Here is a 25311-nt window from a genome sequence, read left to right as displayed (position 1 = left end):
GTATGTATGTATGTATGTATGGTCATATGTATGTATGGTCATGTATGTATGTATGTATGCATGGTCATATGTATGTATGTATGTATGTATGTATGGTCATATGTATGTATGGTCATGTATGTATGTATGTATGCATGGTCATATGTATGTATGTATGTATGTATGTATGGTCATATGTATGTATGGTCATGTATGTATGTATGTATGTATGCATGTATGCTCATATGTATGTATGTATGTATGTATGTATGTATGTATGTATGCATGGTCATATGTATGACCATATGTATGTATGTATGTGTGTATGTCTGTATGGTTATATGAATGTATGCATGGTCATATGTATGTATGGTCATATGTATGTATGTATGTATGTATGTATGTATGTATGTATGTATGTATGGTCATAAGTATGTATGTATGTATGTATGTATGTATGTATGTATGTATGTATGTATGTATATATGTATGGTCATATGTATGTATGTATGCATGGTCATATGTATGTATGGTCATATGTATGTATGTATGTATGTATGTATGTATGTATGTATGGTCATATGTATGTATGTTTGTATGTATGTATGTATGTATGGTCATATGTATGGCCATATGTATGAATGTATGCTCATATGTATGTATGCTCATATACATGTATGTATGTATGGTCATATGTATGGCCATATGTATGTATGTATACTCATATGTATGTATGTATGCATGGTCATATGTATGTATGTATGCATGGTCATATGTATGTATGGTCATATGTATGTAGGGTCATATGTATGTATGTATGTATGTATGGTCATATGTATGTATATATGGTCATAAGTATATATGTATGTATTTATACTCATATGTATGTATGTATGCATGGTCATATGTATGTATGTATGTATGTATGGTCATATGTATTTATGGTCATGTATGTATGTATGTATGCATGGTCATATGTATGTATGTATGTATGTATGTATGGTCATATGTATGTATATATGGTCATACGTATATATGTATGTATTTATACTCATATGTATGTATGTATGCATGGTCATATGTATGTATGTATGTATGTATGGTCATATGTATGTATGGTCATGTATGTATGTATGTATGCATGGTCATATGTATGTATGTATGTATGTATGGTCATATGTATGTATGGTCATGTATGTATGTATGTATGTATGGTCATAAGTATGTATGTATGTATGTTCATATGTATGTATGCATGGTCATATGTATGGCCATATGTATGTATGTATGTATGCTCATATGTATGTATGCATGGTCATATGTATGTATGTATGCTCATATGTATGTATGCATGGTCATATGTATGTATGTATTATCATATGTATGTATGTATGTATGTATGTATGTATGGTCATATGTATGTATGTATATATGCTCATATGTATGTATGCTCATATGTATGTATGTATGTATGGTCACATGTATGTATGTATGCATGGTCATATGTATGTATGTATTTATGCATGTATGCTCATATGTATGTATGTATGCATGGTCATATGTATGACCATATGTATGTATGTATGTGTGTATGTATGTATGGTCACATGTATGTATGTATGTATTTATGTATGGTCATATGTATGCATGTATGGTCATAAGTATGTATGTATGTATGTATTTATGTATGTATGGTCATATGTATGTATGTATGCATGGTCATATGTATATATGGTCATATGTATGTATGTATGTATGTATGGTCATATGTATGTATGTTTGTATGCATGGTCATATGTTTGGCCATATGTATGAATGTATGCTCATATGTATGTACGTATGTATGTATGTATGCTCATATGTATGTATGCTCATATGTATTTATGCTCATATGTATGTATGTATGAATGCTCATATGTATGTATGTATGTATGTATGTATCGTCACATGTATCTATGTATGCATGGTCATATGTATGTATGTATGTATGTATCTATGTATGCATGTATGCTCATATGTATGTATGTATGTATGTATGTATGTATGTATGTATGTATGTGTGTATGTATGGTCATATGAATGTATGCATGGTCATATGTATGTATGGTCATATGTATGCATGTATGATCATAATTATGTATGTATGTATGTATGTATGTATGGTCATATGTATGTATGTATGTATGGTCATATCCCTCTATGGTACACATTATGATGCCAGTGAGGGAAATGTGTTTTTATGTCTCAAAATAGACTAAATAAACATAATCTGAAGAAATGTTATTTTTATTTTTATTTTTGGAAGTTTTTGGGGTTCGTTGCCTGTAAGGCAAGGCAAGGCAATTTTATTTATATAGCACCGTTCATACACAAGGCAATTCAAGGTGCTTTACAGAACCTGAAAATGCATTAAATTAGAAACAATAAAAGAACATTAAAATTGCATTTGAGATAATTAAAAACAAAAGCTAAAAGCAGGACAATAAATAGTTTAAAACATTACAGAAATGCATATAAAGAGGTAGGCAACATTGTACCATAATGGTACATAAGTGAAAAAGAACGTTCCTTTTCCAATTTGAACATTGTTTATTTCATAAACATATGCAAAAATATTCAATAACATCAAGAAGTCACAATTCATTTTAAAATTTAAATTTAAAATAATTATAAAAACAATTTATATATATATGTATGTATGTATGGTCATATGTATATATGTATGTATGTATGAATGCATGTATGCTCATATGTATGTATGTATGTATGTATGTATGCATGGTCATATGTATGTATGGTCATATGTATGCATGTATGATCATAATTATGTATGTATGTATGTATGTATGTATGTATGTATGTATGGTCACATGTATGTATGTATGCATGGTCATATGTATGTATGTATATATGCTCATATGTATGTATGCTCATATGTATGTATGTATGTATGTATGTATGTATGGTCACATGTATGTATGTATGCATGGTCATATGTATGTATGTATGTATGTATGTATGCATGTATGCTCATATGTATGTATGTATGTATGGTCATATGTATGTATGGTCATATGTATGCATGTATGATCATAATTATGTATGTATGTATGTATGTATGTATGGTCATATGTATGTATGTTTGCATGGTCATATGTTTGGCCATATGTATGAATGTATGCTTATTTCAATCAGGAGAGACTAAGAGTAAAAGAGAAATGGTTTATTGGCACATGCATGATATATGAAACATGAACAGTCTTTGGCGGTTAGACCCCAATGAGGTGAAACAATATGTATATATAAATGGGGGTGATGAAGCTGTAGTAAAGAGAACCCCCCCGGAGTCTAGACACTGGTGGTGGTGGTGATGATGAGGTGTAAAGCAGAGACTGGTGAGGTGAAGTGGCTCTGGACTCCTGCTGCCTGGACCTGAAGGCTGGAGGAGAGGGCGTCAGGGAGGATCGAGGTGAACATCTTCTGCTACCTGGGTCCAGTGACTGGAGGAGAGAGGGGTGGAGGAGGGTCGCGCGATTGACTGAATGACAACTGATGGAGCAAAGACAGAGGCGATTTAAAGATTTGGCAGCAGCAAATTGACTGGCTATCGCGACCGTGGCAAAATCTGAATGGATGGTAAAGACGAAGGTGAACGCCCACAAACAGCTGATTAGAGGGAATAGGAGGAGAGAGGCGGAGTAAAGGAAAGTTGTGAATGAAGGCAGCGTAATAGAAGGTCTTCCTGATTGAACTTACGCTGAGCTACATATGTATGTATGTATGTATGTATGCTCATATGTATGTATGTATTTATGCTCATATGTATGTATGTATGCTCATATGTATGTATGTATGTATGTATGCATGTATGGTCATATGTATGTATGTATGTATGCTCATATGTATGTATGTATGTGTATGTATGGTCATATGTATGTATGTATGTACGGTCATATGTATGTATGTATGTATGCTCATATGTATGTATGTATGTGTATGTATGGTCATATGTATGTATGCATGTATGTATGTATGGTCATATGTATGTATGTATGTGTATGTATGTATGTACGGTCATATGTATGTATGTATGTATGTATGGTCATATGTATGTATGTATGTATGCTCATATGTATGTATGTATGTGTATGTATGGTCATATGTATGTATGCATGTATGGTCATATGTATGTATGTATGTATGCTCATATGTATGTATGTATGTGTATGTATGTATGTACGGTCATATGTATGTATGTATGTATGGTCATATCCCTCTATGGTACACATTATGATGCCAGTGAGGGAAATGTGTTTTTATGTCTCAAAATAGACTAAATAAACATAATCTGAAGAAATTTTATTTTTATTTTTATTTTTGGAAGTTTTTGGGGTTCGTTGCCTGTAAGGCAAAGCAAAGCAAGGCAATTTTATTTATATAGCACCGTTCGTACACAAGGCAATTCAAGGTGCTTTACAGAACTTGAAAATGCATTAAATTAGAAACAATAAAAGAACATTAAAATTGCATTTGAGATAATTAAAAACAAAAGCTAAAAGCAGGACAATAAATAGTTTAAAACATTACAGAAATGCATATAAAGAGGTAGGCAACATTGTACCATAATGGTGCATAAGTGAAAAAGAACGTTCCTTTTCCAATTTGAACATTGTTTATTTCATAAACATATGCAAAAATATTCAATAACATCAAGAAGTCACAATTCATTTTAAAATTTAAATTTAAAATAATTATAAAAACAATTTATATATATATGTATGTATGTATGTATGTATGGTCATATATATGTATGTATGTATGTATGTATGTATAGTCATATATATGTATGTATGTATGGTCATATGTATATATGTATGTATGTATGAATGCATGTATGCTCATATGTATGTATGTATGCATGTATGCATGGTCATATGTATGTATGGTCATATGTATGCATGTATGATCATAATTATGTATGTATGTATGTATGTATGTATGTATGTATGTATGTATGCTCATATGTATGTATGTATGTATGTATGCATGGTCATATGTATGCATGGTCACATGTATGTATGTATGCATGGTCATATGTATGTATGTATATATGCTCATATGTATGTATGCTTATATGTATGTATGTATGTATGTATGTATGTATGGTCACATGTATGTATGTATGCATGGTCATATGTATGTATGTATGTATGTATGTATGCATGTATGCTCATATGTATGTATGTATGTATGTATGCATGGTCATATGTATGCATGGTCAAATGTATGTATGTATGTATGTATGTATGCATGTATGATCATAATTATGTATGTATGTATGTATGTATGTATGGTCATATGTATGTATGTATGCATGGTCATATGTATGTATGGTCATATGTATGCATGTATGATCATAATTATGTATGTATGTATGTATGAATGTATGCTCATATGTATGTATGCTCATTTCAATCAGGAGAGACTAAGAGTAAAAGAGAAATGGTTTATTGGCACATGCATGATATAGGAAACATGAACAGTCTTTGGCGGTTAGACCCCAATGAGGTGAAACAATATGTATATATAAATGGGGGTGATGAAGCTGTAGTAAAGAGAACCCCCCCGGGGTCTAGACACTGGTGGTGGTGGTGATGATGAGGTGCAAAGCAGAGACTGGTGAGGTGAAGTGGCTCTGGACTCCTGCTGCCTGGACCTGAAGGCTGGAGGAGAGGGCGTCAGGGAGGATCGAGGTGAACATCTTCTGCTACCTGGGTCCAGTGACTGGAGGAGAGAGGGGTGGAGGAGGGTCGCGCGATTGACTGAATGACAACTGATGGAGCAAAGACAGAGGCGATTTAAAGATTTGGCAGCAGCAAATTGACTGGCTATTGCGACCGTGGCAAAATCTGAATGGATGGTAAAGACGAAGGTGAACGCCCACAAACAGCTGATTAGAGGGAATAGGAGGAGAGAGGCGGAGTAAAGGAAAGTTGTGAATGAAGGCAGCGTAATAGAAGGTCTTCCTGATTGAACTTACGCTGAGCTACATATGTGTGTATGTATGTATGTATGTATGCTCATATGTATGTATGTATGTATTTATGCTCATATGTATGTATGTATGCTCATATGTATGTATGTATGTATGTATGCTCATATGTATGTATGTATGTATTTATGCTCATATGTATGTATGTATGTATTTATGCTCATATGTATGTATGTATGCTCATATGTATGTATGTATGTATGTATGTATGTATGCATGTATGGTCATATGTATGTATGTATGTATGCTCATATGTATGTATGTATGTGTATGTATGGTCATATGTATGTATGTATGTACGGTCATATGTATGTATGTATGTATGCTCATATGTATGTATGTATGTGTATGTATGGTCATATGTATGTATGTATGTATGCTCATATGTATGTATGCATGTATGGTCATATGTATGTATGCATGTATGGTCATATGTATGTATGTATGCTCATATGTATGTATGTATGTGTATGTATGGTCATATGTATGTATGTATGTACGGTCATATGTATGTATGTATGTATGCTCATATGTATGTATGTATGTGTATGTATGGTCATATGTATGTATGTATGTATGTACGGTCATATGTATGTATGTATGTGTATGTATGTATGTACGGTCATATGTATGTATGTATGTATGGTCATATCCCTCTATGGTACACATTATGATGCCAGTGAGGGAAATGTGTTTTTATGTCTCAAAATAGACTAAATAAACATAATCTGAAGAAATTTTATTTTTATTTTTATTTTTGGAAGTTTTTGGGGTTCGTTGCCTGTAAGGCAAGGCAAGGCAATTTTATTTATATAGCACCGTTCGTACACAAGGCAATTCAAGGTGCTTTACAGAACTTGAAAATGCATTAAATTAGAAACAATAAAAGAACATTAAAATTGCATTTGAGATAATTAAAAACAAAAGCTAAAAGCAGGACAATAAATAGTTTAAAACATTACAGAAATGCATATAAAGAGGTAGGCAACATTGTACCATAATGGTGCATAAGTGAAAAAGAACGTTCCTTTTCCAATTTGAACATTGTTTATTTCATAAACATATGCAAAAATATTCAATAACATCAAGAAGTCACAATTCATTTTAAATTTTAAATTTAAAATAATTATAAAAACAATTTATATATATATGTATGTATGTATGTATGTATGTATGGTTATATGTATGTATGGTCATATGTATGCATGTATGGTCATAAGTATGTATGTTTGTATGTATGCTCATATGTATGTATGCTCATATGTATGTATGCTCATATATATGTATGCTCATATGTATGTATGTATGTATGCTCATATGTATGTATGTATGTATGTATGTATGTATGTATGCTCATATGTATGTATGTATGTATGTATGTATGTATGTATGTATGTATGCTCATATGTATGTATGTATGTATGTATGTGTATGTATGTATGTACGGTCATATACCTCTATGGTACACATTATGATGCCAGTGAGGGAAATGTGTTTTTATGTCTCAAAATAGACTAAATAAACATAATCTGAAGAAATTTTATTTTTATTTTTATTTTTATTTTTGGAAGTTTTTGGGGTTCGTTGCCTGTAGGCAACATTGTACCATAATGGTGCATAAGTGAAAAAGAACGTTCCTTTTCCAATTTGAACATTGTTTATTTCATAAACATATGCAAAAATATTCAATAACATCAAGAAGTCACAATTCATTTTAAATTTTAAATTAAAAAGAATTATAAAAAGAATTTATATATATATATGTATGTATGTATGTATGTATGGTCATATATATGTATGTATGTATGTATTATGTATGTATGTATGTATGCTCATATGTATGTATGCATGGTCATATGTATGTATGTATGCTCATATGTATGTATGCATGGTCATATGTATGTATGTATTCTCATATGTATGTATGGTCATATATATGTATGTATGTATGTATTATGTATGTATGTATGTATGCTCATATGTATGTATGCATGGTCATATGTATGTATATATGCTCATATGTATGTATGCATGTATGTATGGTCACATTTATGTATGTATGCATGGTTATATGTATGTATGTATGTATGTATGCATGGTCATATGTATGACCATATGTATGTATGTATGTGTGTATGTATGTATGTATGGTCATATGTATGGTCATATGTATGCATGTATGGTCATAAGTATGTATGTATGTATGAATGTATGGTCATATGTATGTATGGTCATATATATGTATGTATGTATGTATGTATGTATGTATGTATGTATGGTCATATGTATGCATGTATGGTCATAAGTATGTATGTATGTATGTATATATGTATGTATTTATGGTCATATGTATGTATGTTTGTATGCATGGTCATATGTTTGGCCATATGTATGAATGTATGCTCATATGTATGTATGCTCATATGTATGTACGTATGTATGTATGTATGCTCATATGTATGTATGCTCATATGTATGTTTGTATGTATGTATGCTCATATGTATGTATGTATGTATATATGTATGTATGTATGTATGTATGCATGTATGGTCATATGTATGTATGTATGTATGCTCATATGTATGCTCATATGTATGTATGTATGTATGTATGTACGGTCATATCCCTCTATGGTACACATTATGATGCCAGTGAGGGAAATGTGTTTTTATGTCTCAAAATAGACTAAATAAACATAATCTGAAGAAATTTTATTTTTATTTTTATTTTTGGAAGTTTTTGGGGTTCGTTGCCTGTAGGCAACATTGTACCATAATGGTGCATAAGTGAAAAAGAACGTTCCTTTTCCAATTTGAACATTGTTTATTTCATAAACATATGCAAAAATATTCAATAACATCAAGAAGTCACAATTCATTTTAAATTTTAAATTAAAAAGAATTATAAAAAGAATTTATATATACATATATATATATATATATATATATATATATATATATATATATATATATATATATATATATATATATGTATGACCATGCATACATACATACATGTGACCATACATACATACATACATACATATGACTATGCATACAAACATATGAGCATAGATACATACATACATACATATATATGACCATAAATACATACATACATAGAAAACTTTCCATGAAATTATGAATTTTAGACTGAAACAATCCCAAAAGAACTTGTGATGCTGGAGGGACTGATTAACGAAGTATCAATAGTATCAACCGTTTCTTACTCTGCACCACATGCCTGTACCACACAGCTGTACTACACACCTGTACTACACGCCTGTACTACACACCTGTACTACACACCTGTACTACACATCTGTACTACACACCTGTACTACACGCCTGTACTACACACCAGTACTACACACCTGTACCACACGCCTGTACTACACGCCTGTACTACACACCTGTACTACACACCTGTACCACACGCCTGTACCACACACCTGTACTACACACATGTACTACACGCCTGTACTACACGCCTGTACTACACGCCTGTACTACACGCCATCTAACTAAGTAGATTACATAGTGTACTTAAGTATGAGTAAAAGTACTGACTTGAAAATATACTCATAAAAGTACAAGTACCCCAAAAAACTTCTTCAGTAACTTGAGTATTTGTAATTAGTTACTTCCACCGACCACAGTGACAGTGATAATGAACTGTCTGATTATCTGCATGTGTGAACTTGAGATGTTTTCGATGTGTTTATTGATGTGTTCTGCTCCGACACTTTAAATATTCTCATGTGAAACAGATCAGATTTGTGTCAGTAGCTAAAACTGAAAAGCATGTTGTCATTAAAACAAAAGTTTTCTATCAGATTGAGATCAGCTGCTCTGATTGGTTGATATGTAGCAGGAGTTAGCAGGATATCAGCTGTTCTCTGAGTTTAATGTCATCTCTGTGTGTTTTTAACTTTGTATATATCTGAATATGTGATATACAGAGATGTTCCGTTGTTCTTGTGTTCTCTCAGATCCAGCTGAAGGAGATCTTTGAGACGGACACCGACATCGCTCTGGTGCTGGAGCTGGTGACAGGAGGAGAACTGTTTGACAGGTACATTATATTACTTTATATATGTACAGTACACACTGTAAACCCAAATAAATCAGCGGTTACTCAGAAACATGGAGGCTGTCAGTCGCCAAACGTTTCTCACATTCATAACCTCAAAGGTTGGAGGTTCTTAGAGCTTAAATCTTTGGAGGTAGCGTCTTACAGTTAGTCAACGTTGAACAGGAGGTGCAACACAACAGCTCGCCAACAGGCGCCGCAAACACGAGCAGTTTTGATGGCGTCCTCAGTCCAGCTGTAGATGCCACTGACAGCTGTGATCCTGAACACCTTGAATCAACAATGACAGCTGTTCATGCAACAACCAGACATTTTGGTGACTTTGGTGGCTGTAAACCATCTAATTCAACGTTTGTAGTTCGATGACTCGGTAGATGAATACTTCTGTTACTGACATGTGTACACAACTACTGCAATAAGTAAACAGAACTGAATAAATGTACAGTATAAAAACATATTATGTCATTTTCATTAAACTCACTATGTTCACACATTTTAATTTATTACGTATTTGTTTATGGACCTTTTCTGTCGTTAATTGAACATTATGATCTTTAATAAACACAAAAGAAAAAAAAAGTCAAGTCAAGTTTGTACAATCTCTGAATAAAAGTTGAGTTTTCACTTCTTATTACAAATAATGAACTTGAGCATTTGGTTTTACAGTGTATGTCAGCCTGCACTTTAACTTCCTAAATGTGTGATGTAACTCACATCTTTCAAACCCATCGTTCTCATTGGTCAGGTCAGCAAATCAATCAATCAATAGGCACCAAGACTACTCGGTTTAGGAAAAGATCATTTTGGATTGTTTGGATTAGAATAACTGCTTCTGTAATGCCGCCGTTACACTTTTCATGTGTGTGAGCATCAGCATGACATGACAAAATTATTACCCCCCTATAAAATTAGAAGTTTTTTTTTTCAAAAAAGTGCTTTTTTAACAGAGCAAAGAATTTTCAACATAGCATTTCTAAACATACTAGTTTTCTTCAGAAAACATAAATTATTTTTGTTTATACACAATAACAGAATTATTTTAGAAAAAAACAAAAATTATCGGGGTCAGTATTATTCGCCCCCTTAACAACTGACATTTTTTAATCGAGCCACAGGACAAACCACTGCTGTTTAATGACAAGCTTTAACTTTGAAACGCTCAAAGCTTTTTAAATCAAGTTAAACTGAGGCTCATCTTCAATTTACACACAGAATAAAAACTTCAGTAAGAGTTTGAGCTGAGAAAGCATCATGTCAGAAACAAAAGAAATCAGTTTAGACGTGAGAAAAAGAATCGTTGATGATCACAAAGCAGCAGGAGGACATGCAAAGTTCTCACAGCGTTTCCAAGAGTCAAGAACTGGACTGAGAAGAATCATCAAGACATTCAGAGCCTCACAGAACAGAACAAACCTGACAGAAGGAAAACAGGTGAGAGACGCGTCTACAGACCCCAGAACAACTGACAAGACACGAGTGAATGACTTGTAGTCTCAAAGAAGACAATCACTAGAGTCCTGCACAGGAATGACTGTGAGGTTTCAGACCTCGCCTTCAAACCAGACTGAAGTGTGCTGAGGACAACCTGGAGACAGATTCTGCAGACTGGAAGTGTGTCCTTTGGACAGATGAGATGAAACTAGAGGTCTTTGTCCACAGAGACGTTGGTTATGTTTGGAGAAAGAAGGGAGAGGCGTCGAACCCAAAGACCAGCGTCCTCACAGTGAGACATGGTGGGACTGTTACTCTGTGGAGACGCTTCAGTGTTTCTGGAACTGAGAATCTCATCAAGGTGGAAGGAAAGAAAACCTCAAGCAGCAAAACTGGATCAGAGTCGTCGCTTTGTCTTCCAACACGACAACGACACAAAACATCCGTCGCTCCTGGTGAAGAACTTCCTCCAGAAGAACAAAGAGAACGTTACTGACCGACCTGCACAAAGACCTGAATCCCACTGAAAATCTGTGGGGTGAACTGAAGACCAAGGTCCAAACCAGAAGACCATCAGATCAGGAGGAGCCTGAGAGATTCACCACAGAAGAAGAGGCTGGGATTCTTCAGGAGACGCCTGAGACTTTAAACTACAACAAACAACTGCAGGCTGTGATCCAACAAAGAGGAAACAGCTGACTGTTAGCATCAGGAGGACGATCGTTCTGACTGTTAGCATCAGGAGGACGATCGTTCTGACTGTTAGCATCAGCAGGACGATCATTGTGACTGTTAGCATCAGGAGGACGATCGTTCTGACTGTTAGCATCAGGAGGACGATCGTTCTGACTGTTAGCATCAGGAGGACGATCGTTCTGACCGTTAGCATCAGGAGGACGATCGTTCTGACTGTTAGCATCAGCAGGACGATCGTTCTGACTGTTAGTTTTTGTTTCTGTGTGCAAAGTAAAATAATGTAAGCATCCAAAATAAAACTAGGATGTTTGTAAAAGCTGAGTTAAAAAAAATCCTTACTCTATTTAATAATTTTGTTCTTGTCTGTACATGTTGTCATCAGAGAGGATACGTGTATTTCCTCGAGTATCTATCTTCCATATCGTGACGTATTTCCAAGAGTGCGCAGGGCTTAACTAATATGGACTTGAAGCTAACAAGAGTTAGCCTAGAAGATTGGTTGAAGATTGATTGATGGGTGGATGTCTTTATATTATTGGTTGGTGCCTGTTTATTTAAGCTTATGAGTACATCTGTGTCATAATTTTTGGGATATATTTCTTAATACGTGCAGAATAAAACTGGGTTAAACTGGATTTTTTCATTTCATCTCAACTTCAAAGTGCCAACAGTGAATAGAGGGCAGACTGGTTTTTGGTCCCAGTATAACCAGTAATAATTTCACAGTGTTAGGACACTCAGGCGTCATGTTCCATTCCATGATGGTTTTTCTTTATGCCATGTTTGTTTCCAGGATCGTGGAGCGCGGTTATTACAGCGAGAGAGACGCCGCTCACGTCATCAAACAGATCCTGGAGGCCGTGGCGGTAAGCCTGCTACCTTCACTGTCTGTTCTCATTGTCAGGAAAAGCCATCATTGTCTTGAGTTTCTGGTTCTTGTCTCTGCTGACACGGGTCACAACCAGACTGGATCATCCATCTGCATCCATCCGTCGCTCTGCTCATTAGATTACAGCTCGTTTCCTACGTCTCTGTTCAGTGTCTGCAGCTTCACACATGAAACCACAGATTAGAAACCAGACGATCTCAAACTTTATCCTCCCTGATGTCGTGTTTATGTCTGAAAACTGTCATGACCACCAGAGTCCCTGACCGGTCAAAACGCCAAGAACATGGACAGAAGTAAAATCCTGTCCACATGAAGCTATGCTAGCATTCCTGTTAGCTTGCTGTTAGCTAAATTTTCTTTTTAAATTCTAGGCCTGGTTACTTAGAGTTAGCCCCTCATTTTTGTTAGCTTTTTGGTTCAGTTAGAGTTAGCTTCTAGCTCTAGCTAGCTTCTGGGCCCAGGTAATTTAGAGTTAGATACTAATTCTTGTTAGCTTCCAAGTTCAGTTAACTTAATGTTAGCCTTTTTTTTAGTTCCTAGGTTTGGTTAGTTTAGAGTTGGCCCCTATGTCTTATTAGCTTCAAGTTCCAATTAACTCAATTAACTTCATTAAAGTTAGTGTCTTGTTCATTAGCTTCTAGGCCCAGGTGGTTTTGAGTAATCCTCTGGTTCTTGTTAGCTTCTAGGCCTAGTTAACTTAGCATTAGCCCCTGGTACTTGTTAGCCTCTAGGTCCAGTTGACTTAGTGTTACCCTCTTGTTCTTGTTAGCTTCTAGGTCCAATCAGCTCCTAGATAAGATTAGTTTAGAGTTAGCCCTAAATTCTTGTTAGCTTCAGGTTCCAGTCAACTTAGCATTAGTGTCCTGTTTCTTAGCTTCTAGGCTCAGTTAGTTTAGCGTTAGCCCCTAGATTTTATTAGTGTCTAGGCTGAGTTGACTTAGTGTTAGCTTATATGTTTTGTTAGGTTCAAGTTACAGTTAGCTTAGAGTTAACTTCTTGTTTATGTTTGTGTAGAGCTGGTGAGTTCCTACTATTAAATAAACTTCTTGTTACCGGTAGTTGGCAGTTAGCTAATAGCTCTTGATCCCCACAACTACATCCAGCTGACTAACTTGTAAGCTAACAAGATACAACAGACAGTTTCCCTCTGGTTCCAGTCCCTGTGCTAAGCTCGCTGGATACACGGAGATGAAAATACCTTTCAGAAACATCTGACCTGATTTCACTAAATGTTGAACTGCTCCTTTAAGGACTCGCTGTATCAGAAGTCTGTTTTAGGACTTCCTGCTGCTGGTCAGATGCAGAATTAGTGTTTTTGTTTTTTTGTGGTGTAGGAGTTCGTCCTCCTCCAGCTGATGAATCACAGTCCTCCTGTTTCACTGCAGATCTGATCAAATGTGAAAAAGGCACAAAAATCACGCTTAAATGTCAACATGTGATGGTTAAAAAAACACGGGGCGTTCACTGACATGCTTACACAACACTGCGCTTTTCACAGCAACAAAGATGTCATCTGGTGCCGACAGGAAGAAAACTAATTGATTAAAGAAGTTAGTGACAATCATAACATGTAATTAATGAGTGGATATTATCATCATCAGCTGCTGTTCATAATGAGGCTGTGCCTGAGAAGACGAGCACAGGGGAAACAAAGCCCACTGGACCCTTTTACATTTGGGTCTTTTATTTTGAAAATTAGTTCATGCACATGAGTTCAGGTCAGAAGGACCAGAAGACTTTGAGTTTCTGGAGTTGATGTTGTGAGTTGCAGGTGTTGCAGTAGTTTTAGTAGCTGTAGTTGTGTAGTTGGTTGTGTTGCATGAAGGTCCAGGTAGTTGCTGTAATTTCAATAACTGCCCTAGTTTCTGTGCAGCGGTCAGTTGGAAATAGTTGCTGTAGTTGGTTGTATGGTTTGTTTAGTTTGTGTAGTTGTTGTAGTTTCAGGTGGTGCAGTAGTTGAAGCTGATAGTTGCTGCAGTTACAGTAGTTGGTATGGTTTGTTGGTTGGCATAGTTACAGTAATTTGTTGCAGGTACTCCTGTGGTTGCAGTAGTTAGTTGCTGTAATTTGTTACAGACGTTACTGTAGTTAGTTGCTGGAGTTGGTTGCTGTTGTTAGTCGCAGGTTATGATGTGGTTCATGTGATTGCAGTTGTTGGTTGCCGTAGTTGCAGGTGTTGCAGTTGTTTGTCACAGGTTATGATGTGGTTACTTGTAGGTGTTGCTATGGTTGGTTGCTATAGTTGCAGGTGTCACCGTAGTTGGTTGCTATAGTTGCAGGTGTCACCGTAGTTGGTTGCTGTAGTTGCAGGTTTTGCTGGCAGCAGCTGGAGGTCTCTTATGTAACAGCAGCTTCCATCCTGCTGCTGAACAGATTAAAACCAGAGAGGATTAACACACACACACACACACACACACAAACACACACACACACACACACACACACACACACACTGACCACAGCTGACCTACATTTCCCATGCAGGGAAACATACGCCTGTGTATGTTTGTATATGTGTGTGTGTGTGTGTGTGTGTATTAAGATTACAGTACAGTTGTATTTGATGTATCACGTGTGTGTGTGTGTGTGTACGGGGTGGGGGGGGGGCATTAATCTGCAGCACAGAAACATCCTGCAGCCCTCAAACACATCAACATTCAACATCACATCACCAGTTTCTGGTTAGCTTGTTAGCTAACAAGATGAAAGACGTGACATGAGTCAGACTGGGAGTTTTTCTCTTTTAACAGAACTAGGCGAGTTGTTGTTAGTCCCTAGTCCCAGTTAGTTTAACCTCAGGTTCTTGTTTGTGTGTTTGTTTGTTTGTTTCCCCAGTTCTTATCTACTGGTCCCAGGTAGTTTATAGTGAGTCTCCCAGGTCTTCTCTCTAGCGTTTAGTTACTGTTAACTTAGCATTAGCTTTTACTTCCTGTTTTCATAGCATTATCTTGTAGGTCTACGCAGCTTAGCATTAGCTTCTTGTTTTTGCTTGTTTAGAGTTGGTTTTGAGTAAATATTTTTAGATTAGCTACTTGTTCCTCATAGCTTACAATTAGCTTTTAGCTCTTGACTCTTGATTCCACTGTCAAGTGAACCCATCTGACTAGTTTTTGTGCTAAGCTAGGCTAATTACATCCTGGAACACAGGGTGTACATAAAGATGGCCACCATGTCTCCCTCCACACACTGTGCAAAATGAGTCCAAAATATCCCAGATATGACATCATTTGCAGGCAGAGTCTGTGCCGTGGACAGATAGATAGATAATAGACAGACTCGTTGATTTATTGTCCTCTATTGTCTCACAGAGTTCAGACAGAACAGAAAGTGTCCATGATGCTACATTCATGTTCACTCTGCTCTGTCAGACACTCATCTGAGAGGAGGAAGTGAGTGTTGAGAGAGCAGCAGGGGATGCTGGGAGCTGGAGGCCATCTGTCACTTCAGAGTTACACTCTGTGTTTCAGTCTGTCCTGCCAAATCCTCCACAGACTCCCTGACACCTCCCCGACACCACCCTGATACCCCCAACACCACCCTGACACCACCCTGATACCCCCAACACCACCCTGACACCACCCTGACACCACCCTGATACCCCCAACACCACCCTGACACCACCTTGACACCACCCTGACACCACCCTGATACCCCCAACACCACCCTGACACCACCCTGACACCACCCTGATACCCCCAACACCACCCTGACACCACCTTGACACCACCCTGACACCACCCTGATACCCCCAACACCACCCTGACACCACCCTGACACCACCCTGATACCCCCAACACCACCCTGACACCACCTTGACACCACCCTGACACCACCCTGATACCCCCAACACCACCCTGACACCACCCTGACACCACCCTGATACCCCCAACACCACCCTGACACCACCTTGACACCACCCCGACATCACCCTGATACCCCCGACACCACCCCGACACCACCCCGACACCACCCTGACACCACCCTGACACCACCCTGATACCCCCAACACCACCCTGATACCCCCGACACCACCCCGACACCACCCTGACACCACCCTGACACCACCCTGATACCCCCAACACCACCCTGATACCCCCAACACCACCCTGACACCACCCCGACACCACCCTGACACCACCCTGATACCCCCAACACCACCCTGACACCACCCCGACACCACCCTGATACTCCCAACACCACCCCGACACCACCCTGACACCACCCTGATACCCCCAACACCACCCCGACACCACCCTGATACCCCCAACACCACCCCGACACCACCCTGACACCACCCTGATACCCCCGACACCACCCCGACACCACCCTGATACCCCCAACACCACCCCGACACCACCCTGACAGCAGCTCTCACACTGTGTGTTTGTGTTTCAGTATCTCCATGAGAACGGCGTTGTGCATCGTGACCTGAAACCAGAGAACCTGCTGTATGCCGACCTGTCGCTGGACGCTCCACTGAAGATTGGTAACAAACCAACACAACACATTTAAATCTGTGGATGAACCTTTGAACCTCAGCCTGTGATCAGGAGAACAACACACACGATATTGAACTCTGTGTTAAAATAAGGGTTCCAAAAGGGTTCTTCCTGAAGGTTCTACCCAGAAATCCCATCTGTCATATAACCTTCATGTTTATATTGTGGATGGCAGCTGAACTTGTATTAATGATGTATTTGAATGCAGAATACTACTACTACTACTACTACTACTGCTACTACTACTAATAATGATAATAATAATGATGATGATAATAATAATAATAATTGTTGTCTTCAGTCAGAGCAGCACAGGCAGTGAATGAAGCGCAGCTGCTTTTTGATTCGGTGCGTTTGTTTTTTTGGTGGAGGAGCAGAAGCCTCAGAGTGTGTGTGTGTGTGTGTGTGTGTGTGTGTGTGTGTGTGTGTGTGTGTGTGTGTGTGTGTGTGTGTGTGTGTGTGTGTGTCAGCCTCCAGATGGCTGCTGGGCCTCCGGCTAACACTTACAGATGGAAGCAGCTCACATTCAGCCTCCGCTCACCACCACCTTCCTTTAGTTCTCCTTCCATTGCTGCACCCCCACGTTTCACTTTAAATAGAAACAGTAGAAACACATCAGGTTTTTTTTCTCAGCAGTTACAGGAAACAATGAATCATCTGTTGTTCTTTTATCTCGGTTCTGATGGAGAAATGTTCTCGTCTCCTACAGCCGACTTCGGTCTGTCCAAAATCATCGATGACCAGGTGACCATGAAGACCGTCTGTGGTACGCCGGGGTACTGCGGTGAGTTCACCACCTCCACTACACCGTCACAAAGTACTGACAGTACTAGATGTATTAAAGGGGTATTTGCAGTAGTAGATGGTGTAGTAGTAATTGATGATGTACTATCGGTGTTAGATTGTACGTTTTCCATAGTAGATGTGTAGAATCGGTGACAGATGGTGTAGTTGCAGTGGTACACAGTGTAGTTTTAGCAGTAGATAATGTAGTCGTAGTTGATGGTGCAGTATAGATGGTACAGTATCAGTAGTAGATTGTGTATTTACGTGGTACATGGTGCAGTAACAGCAGTGGATAGTATAGTAGTAGCAGTAGGGAATGGTGCAACAGTAAATAGCATAGCACCAGTAGTAAATGGTGTAGTGACAGTAGTAGATGATGTAGTAGCAACAGTATATGGTGTAGTATCAGTCATTGATGGTGTAGTAGTAGTAGTAGTAAATGGTGTAGTATCAGTGGCACATGGTGTAGTAGCAGTAGTTGATGGTATACTATCAGTTGTAGATGTGTTTAATGACCTGTGTTGCTGTAATACCCAGTAGTTGGCAGTGATGCGTTCACTGAAGCCGCTGCTCTGTGGGATTTCACAGTACTCTCAGTCAGAGCTTCTGTCAGCCATCTGGCAGCTAACAGGTTTCCTCTGCCTGCAGCTCCAGAGATCCTGCGGGGAAATGCGTACGGCCCTGAGGTGGACATGTGGTCAGTGGGCGTCATCCTCTACATCCTGTGAGTCCATTAACACCTCCCTACACACACACACACACACACACACACACACACACACAGTGACTCAGTATCGACTCCGTCCTGTCAGTATGGATCTAAGTTTTATGGACTTCCGTCTGTCTCATAAGAGCCATTAAAAGCAATGACATAATATGAAACAGTGTGTCCCGTTAATCTGAGCTCCTCAGACAGTAATGATGCATTCAAATGCTTTGTTGTTGTTTACTGTCTTCACCAGCAGAGCCTACAATGACACACTGCTACTGTTTTGAAATGTGACATAAATGTGATCTTTTTAAAGTGACATTCTACTCATTTTTAAGCTTTTATTTTGTGTTCCTACTAGAACAGTTTTCCATGATCATAAGTTTTTTTTATTTTGTGATACCAGCCATAGCTGCAGCACTGCTCTGCACAGCTCAGTGTGATGAAGTAACGGTTGATCAACTGTGCTTCATAAGAATCATTTTCATCCAAAGAACACTTTTTGGGAGAAAGAGTTTTTCAAAGATTGTGAAACTCTCAGAATATAAAAAAGTACCTGGTCGAACCCAGTGGGTGGATTCTACATAAAAACATAGGGTTCTTTGTAGAACCTCTCATAGGAACTTCTGGGTGAAACTTTTCACAGATGGTTTGAGGTATAACCTTTTGAGTTCTAGGTAGAACTCTCTGAAAAGCTTCTAAGAGGGACATTTCTCATTGCCATCTTTATGTAACGACATATAAAAGAAAGTAGAACCCAAAATTCATAAGAGGACCCCTTTAAAAGTAGTTCAGCCTCTGGAGTTTTATCAGTATTTTTGAGTGTTCCTTTCTTGGTTGTCATTCACTAATTTGAAAGATAAAGAAGTGCTTGTTTTTCTTTTCAGTTTCTGAGTCATAGTGTTTTTCATGAGTGGACTTGAATGGCAGTCATATAATGAACTGGAGCACCTGTGTACCTGTTCCACAGACTCTGTGGGTTCGAGCCCTTCTTTGACCCGAGGGGCGATCAGTACATGTACAGCCGCATCCTCAACTGTGACTACGAGTTTGTGTCTCCATGGTGGGACGAGGTCTCCCTCAATGCCAAGGACTTGGTGAGTTCCTAAAAGACTCAGTGTGAATAATTAGATGACTTGTCTGGAATGACTTGAGACTTAATGGTTCCCAGTGGACTTTTTGTCCTCTGGTAGGTCTACGGAGTTTTCTTTAGACCTGACTTGGATGTAGCTGAAATTACTTATAAATCAAGAAAAATCTCAGATGACTCGACTGGGACTTGTTTTGGTACTTCAGTTAGACTTGTATTTGATGGACTGGACTCTGGAATGGCATGACACTTGATGTGCACTTTGTCTCAAATGACCTGGAGGTGTGTTGAAATGTGTTTAGACTTGATTATTTTTGAATAATGTTTCAAATTATTGGACTTTTCTCATTTACTCGTCTCTATGACTTGTGAATTTATTTGGACTTTTTTCAAACGACTTGGAAGTCATGGCTTGGACTTGTCTTGGATGGCTTGAGACTTGAATATCTCTCCAATGGCTTGTACTTAACTGGGATAATAGACTTCAATAGTCTCAAATGACATGATACTTGACCTGGACTTGTATTAAAGGAGTTAAGAATTGATTAACACTTGTCTGGAATGACTAAAACCTTTCTGGAATTACTTCAGACTTGTTTTGAATGACTTTGACTTGTCTGGAAGGACTTGCAACTTGATGTGGGCTGACTTGAGCTTGAACCTTGGTCTCAAATGACTCTGGGTGTCTCAAATAACATGATACTTGACTTGGACTTAGCCTAAAAGATTTTAAACTGATTTGAACTTGTCTGGGATGACTTGAGACTTGTATGAAATAACTGAACGTGGACCGTTTTTCAACTGGCCGGACATTTGATTGGGCTTGACTCAGGCAACCTGGATATATTTGGGACTGACTTTTGAACTCGAACTTGATCTCGAAGATGTGTCTGGAATGACTTGATGACCAACTTGGGCTGATGTTGACTTGGACTTGTTCTTGACTGACTTAACCTGACTGATGCCTGTGTCAAATTGCTTGAGACCGTACTTGGACTTGTTTTGAATGACTAGACCTTGTCTCGAATGATTTGAACCCTGATGTAGACTTGTCTTAAATGACTTGGGTTGAACTTGAACTTGTCTGAGATGACTTCAGACATTTTTGGAATGTCTTGAGACTTTTATGTTAGACAAACTGGTCTCAAATTACTTATTTTGGAATGACTTGAGACCTGATTTGAATTTGATGGAAAGGACCTGGGCTGACTCATGTAATCCGGGTTTATTTGGGACCGACTCAACATGTGTCTAGAATGACTTTCTGCTCAACTTGAGCTGATGTTATATAATAATTTGGACTTGTTGATTATTGAGTTAAGACTGCCCCCTGTGTCAAATTGTGTAAGACTTGACTTGAACTTGTTTTAAATGACTAGGGCCTGTCTGGAATGGCATGATGATTAACTTTTCTAAAAAAAAAGACCTGAAGCCTGACTTAGACTTGTCTCAGATTACTTGGGTCACATGGGTACTTGTGTTGAATTTGAACCTGTCCATGATGACTTGAGACTAGTCTGGATTGTCTGAGGACTTTACAGGGACGTTACTGGGACCCGTTTCAGTAGTTTAAGACTTGCCATTGAATTGTCTAGAATGTCTTGGACTTGTATGGAGGGACTTGAAACCTGTCTTGTACAACTCAACAGTCAATCAGCTCAGTCAAACTTGACCTGAGTTACCTGGAGAGGTTTTCTTCCTGGACAGACAGTCTGAACTTGGTCCTGTCCCCGTTTGTCTGTCTGCAGGTCAGTAAACTGATTGTCCTCGACCCTCATAAGCGCCTCAGTGTCCGTGAGGCCCTGCAGCACCCCTGGGTGCTGGGCAAAGCCGCCCGATTCTCCCACATGGACACCACCCAGAGGAAACTACAGGAGTTCAACGCCCGACGCAAACTTAAGGTGAGGACGGCGTCTTTGCAGTGACTGCTGACAGTCAAGGGTAAGATACAACACTGGCATGTCCATATATCCATGTGTCCATGTTCCTACTGTTCATCAAGTGATCCCTTGATGATTCCAATGAAAAGTCGTTCGGAGCCTTTAGATGCATAAAAACTTACCTGGAGAGCTCCAGGCGGCTCCACCAACATCCTGACCAATCAGCAGTATGAGATACATAAATCAAGTGGGGATCTTCCACAGTTTGTCTTTTTAGTCCAAAGAGTGACCTCGGCAACCGGACCAATCCGTTGAGCTCCTGTTTTTATTGTCTCTGGCAGATCAGTCCAGCCTTCCATCTATTCAAACTGAATCCCACCAGACCTGGATCCTGACCGGCCAGTCGACGTTTTACACCAAAAAACTGTGTGTTTGGCCACTTTGGACAATACTGGAGTGGTTTTGGAGGTTCAAAATTCAAAATGGCTGTTTAAACCAGAAGTGACCAGAAGTTTTAGAGGATGCTGAATCAATTGGATTGGAAAGATTGAAATAATTAAAGAATTTAAAATCAGCCCTATTCTGCCTCTGATTGGCTAATACTCGTGGCCTTTGTTTGTTGTGTTCACACTTATTAGTGTTTGACGTTTCTAGAGTCAATCGTTACGACTGTGTTTATCTAAATGTTGATTTGTGTGTCCACAGGCCGCCATGAAGGCTGTCGTGGCCACCAGTCGTATGCATGAGGGCTCACGGCGTCGTACCGACAGCTGTGAGATTCCAGGCTCGGGGGCTTCCCGACAGAGCAGCATGCAGCAGGACCCGCCCCCTGAGTCAACAAGTCCCACCCCTGCAGACAAAGAGGCCCCGCCCCTGGATCAGCCGCCACTGCAGCAGAACGAATCAAAGCCCACCAACCAAAGTGCCCTCAGCCCCTCCCCTCCACGCAGTCCCAAACCACCTGGCTCCATTGTCACACCCACAGGCCCCGCCCCCACCAGACCACCGCTGCGGGTCGATGGGCTACGACAAGCGTCCGTCATCCCCAAAACTGTGCCAGTCCAGCCACGACTGCCACAGAAGAGCTGCTCCGTGATGGAGCCCGCCCCCAGGGTCACAGCCACACCCACGCTGGTCACGCCCACACTGGCTACGCCTCCAAGTCCCAACAGCCTCAGCAACGGCTTCACTCCAGGGGTGGAGCCAGCTAGTAAGACCGCCCATTGCCAGTGATCACCTGACAAACAGGCTGTCAACACTTCAACCACAAAAAACACAAAATAACGCCCAGTTTCAGCCTTCATGAACTTTTTACTAACATTTAAATCTGTCATCGGGACAAAATGACATCAGAACCCAAAGTCTCCGTGACACCCAGAGCGAACATCAACCGCAACATCTCCCAACACTGTAGCTCTGCTGTGACGCTAACATGCTAACATGCTAACAGCTGTGACTCTCTGAGGGTCATTCTGTTTTCACAGTCCAGCTGCTGGTTTTCAGATGGAGGCTGGAGATGATTCAGGACGCCAAAAACTAAAAGCCTTTGTCCCAAATCAGAACCAATAAAATCTTTTCTGCTCATTACTGTGGTAAGAAAAACAACTAAATATGCTAAAGAAAACAGACAAAAGTAATGCTTCTCATTAAAACATCATTCAGGTTTGCTTAAACATATTTTTTTTTCTGACCAGAAAACTTTTATTGTTTTTTATCAAGTACTTTTTTTATTGTGACATTTAAATAAACTAATTCAAAAAAATGTTTACATGATTATCACTCTCAATTATATAACATGTAATTTACTTTTATAATCTAACAGCACAAACTACAGACAACAATGAGAACAAACCCCTTCATGTGACTCCTTAAGTTTAGCTAACATCTGTAAGCTACCATGCTAGATTTTACTTTGCGTTAACAAAAGAACGTACTGAGCTCCTGAGTTGACCTGAAATACTTATTCTGGTATTTTTCAGCCTGTTTTATTTTCTTTTTTAAAGATTATTTTTTGGTCTTTTTGCATGTATTCAGATAGGACAGCTGAGGATGTGACGGGGGGGGGGGGGGTTCAGAGGACTGACAGCCTCAACAGCTGAGCTAAAGGTGTGACCCCCCATTTTATTTTATTTTCTTAATTGTCCATTTTTGCTTTTTCCAGAGATTCAGGAAGTTCAGGCATCACATCAGTATAATCTGGGATGAGCTGCAGGCTCCTAAAGCTTTCAGAGTCATTTTACAGAAATGATTTCAAACCCTTCAGATGAGAGTAAAGTTGTTACGGTAACTAACTGCATGCAGATCTAGTGAAGTCACTACCATTTATAACCAAAAAGGCGGAGTCAGAGGACCGTTTAGTTTGCACAGATGCTGTTTACAGATTTAACACGTTCTGCTGCATTAATCTGAGTTTTTATTGATCTGGATCAAATGTCGATACCAGGAGAGGGTCAAACCTTGATGCTGGTTTCAGGATGGGTCTGTCAGCAAAAAGCCTCATTTGGGTTGTGAACTCTTTGAGATGAGGACATAGTTTACCACTTTAAAGGAATAATTCAAAATTTTGGGAAATAAACTTTTTTAATTGTGTTTGATAGTGAGATGTTCCGACAGACAGTCTTGTGTTTGGATGTTAAAGTTCCCATGAAACCAGCAGAGTGTTTATTACTGCCACATATTTGTGTTCCCTGTAAAACAGGCGGCTAAGGAGGGACTTGTTGCAGATATTGATTGACGTCTACATGCAGCTGTGCAGGTGTATTATACAGATGTATTAGGGAAAACGGTTCTGTGAGCAGATTCTTCCTGGACCAACAGGAGCCAGTTTGACGACAGGGAATACTGAGGTGGTTTTCTTGCTGGGTTTGGCTCCTGGTAACCTAGTGCTAAGTCAGCTAATTTAGGTGACGTATAGCGCAACATGATAAAAACACTTAAACATTTTGACTGGGAACTTTAAATACAGAGCTGGAGTCAGGATGGGGTTAGCTTAGCTTAGCATAGAGACTGGAAGTTGAGGGAAACCCACCAACAGCTCTAAAGCTCAACATGTTGATGCTCGTTAGAAATGTAAAAACAAGAATATGTGAGGAGGACGCTGCACAGACGGACACGCTGTCAAAGACAAAAATTATTTCCCAAAATGTTGAACTCTTCCTTTAAGCTCTGATCTGGGACAAACAGACTCTCTGGCTTCTTCTTCTCCTC

The 25311-nt window shown here is 38.9% G+C and overlaps 1 protein-coding gene across 1 annotated transcript in view; it reads left to right on the top strand.

Annotated features, from left to right (window-relative positions):
• The window catches only part of LOC146324499 (calcium/calmodulin-dependent protein kinase type IV-like), a 36970-nt gene extending 13431 nt beyond the window's left edge, over positions 1-23539 (top strand). Inside the window, exons 4-11 of the mRNA XM_084723860.1 lie at positions 10024-10106; positions 13045-13117; positions 17536-17626; positions 18349-18423; positions 19074-19149; positions 20105-20231; positions 21973-22125; positions 22810-23539. Coding sequence (XP_084579986.1) covers positions 10024-10106; positions 13045-13117; positions 17536-17626; positions 18349-18423; positions 19074-19149; positions 20105-20231; positions 21973-22125; positions 22810-23337 — 1206 coding nt within the window. The 3' untranslated portion in view covers positions 23338-23539. The remainder of the gene's footprint in view (positions 1-10023; positions 10107-13044; positions 13118-17535; positions 17627-18348; positions 18424-19073; positions 19150-20104; positions 20232-21972; positions 22126-22809) is intronic.
• The last annotated feature ends 1772 nt before the right edge of the window (positions 23540-25311 follow it).

This window comes from Lutjanus erythropterus, chromosome 7 (genome assembly GCF_056507025.1).
Source record: "Lutjanus erythropterus isolate fLutEry1 chromosome 7, fLutEry1.hap2, whole genome shotgun sequence".
In the NCBI taxonomy this organism is placed as follows: Eukaryota; Metazoa; Chordata; class Actinopteri; order Lutjaniformes; family Lutjanidae; genus Lutjanus; species Lutjanus erythropterus.
This window is presented reverse-complemented; position numbering and strand designations above follow the sequence as displayed.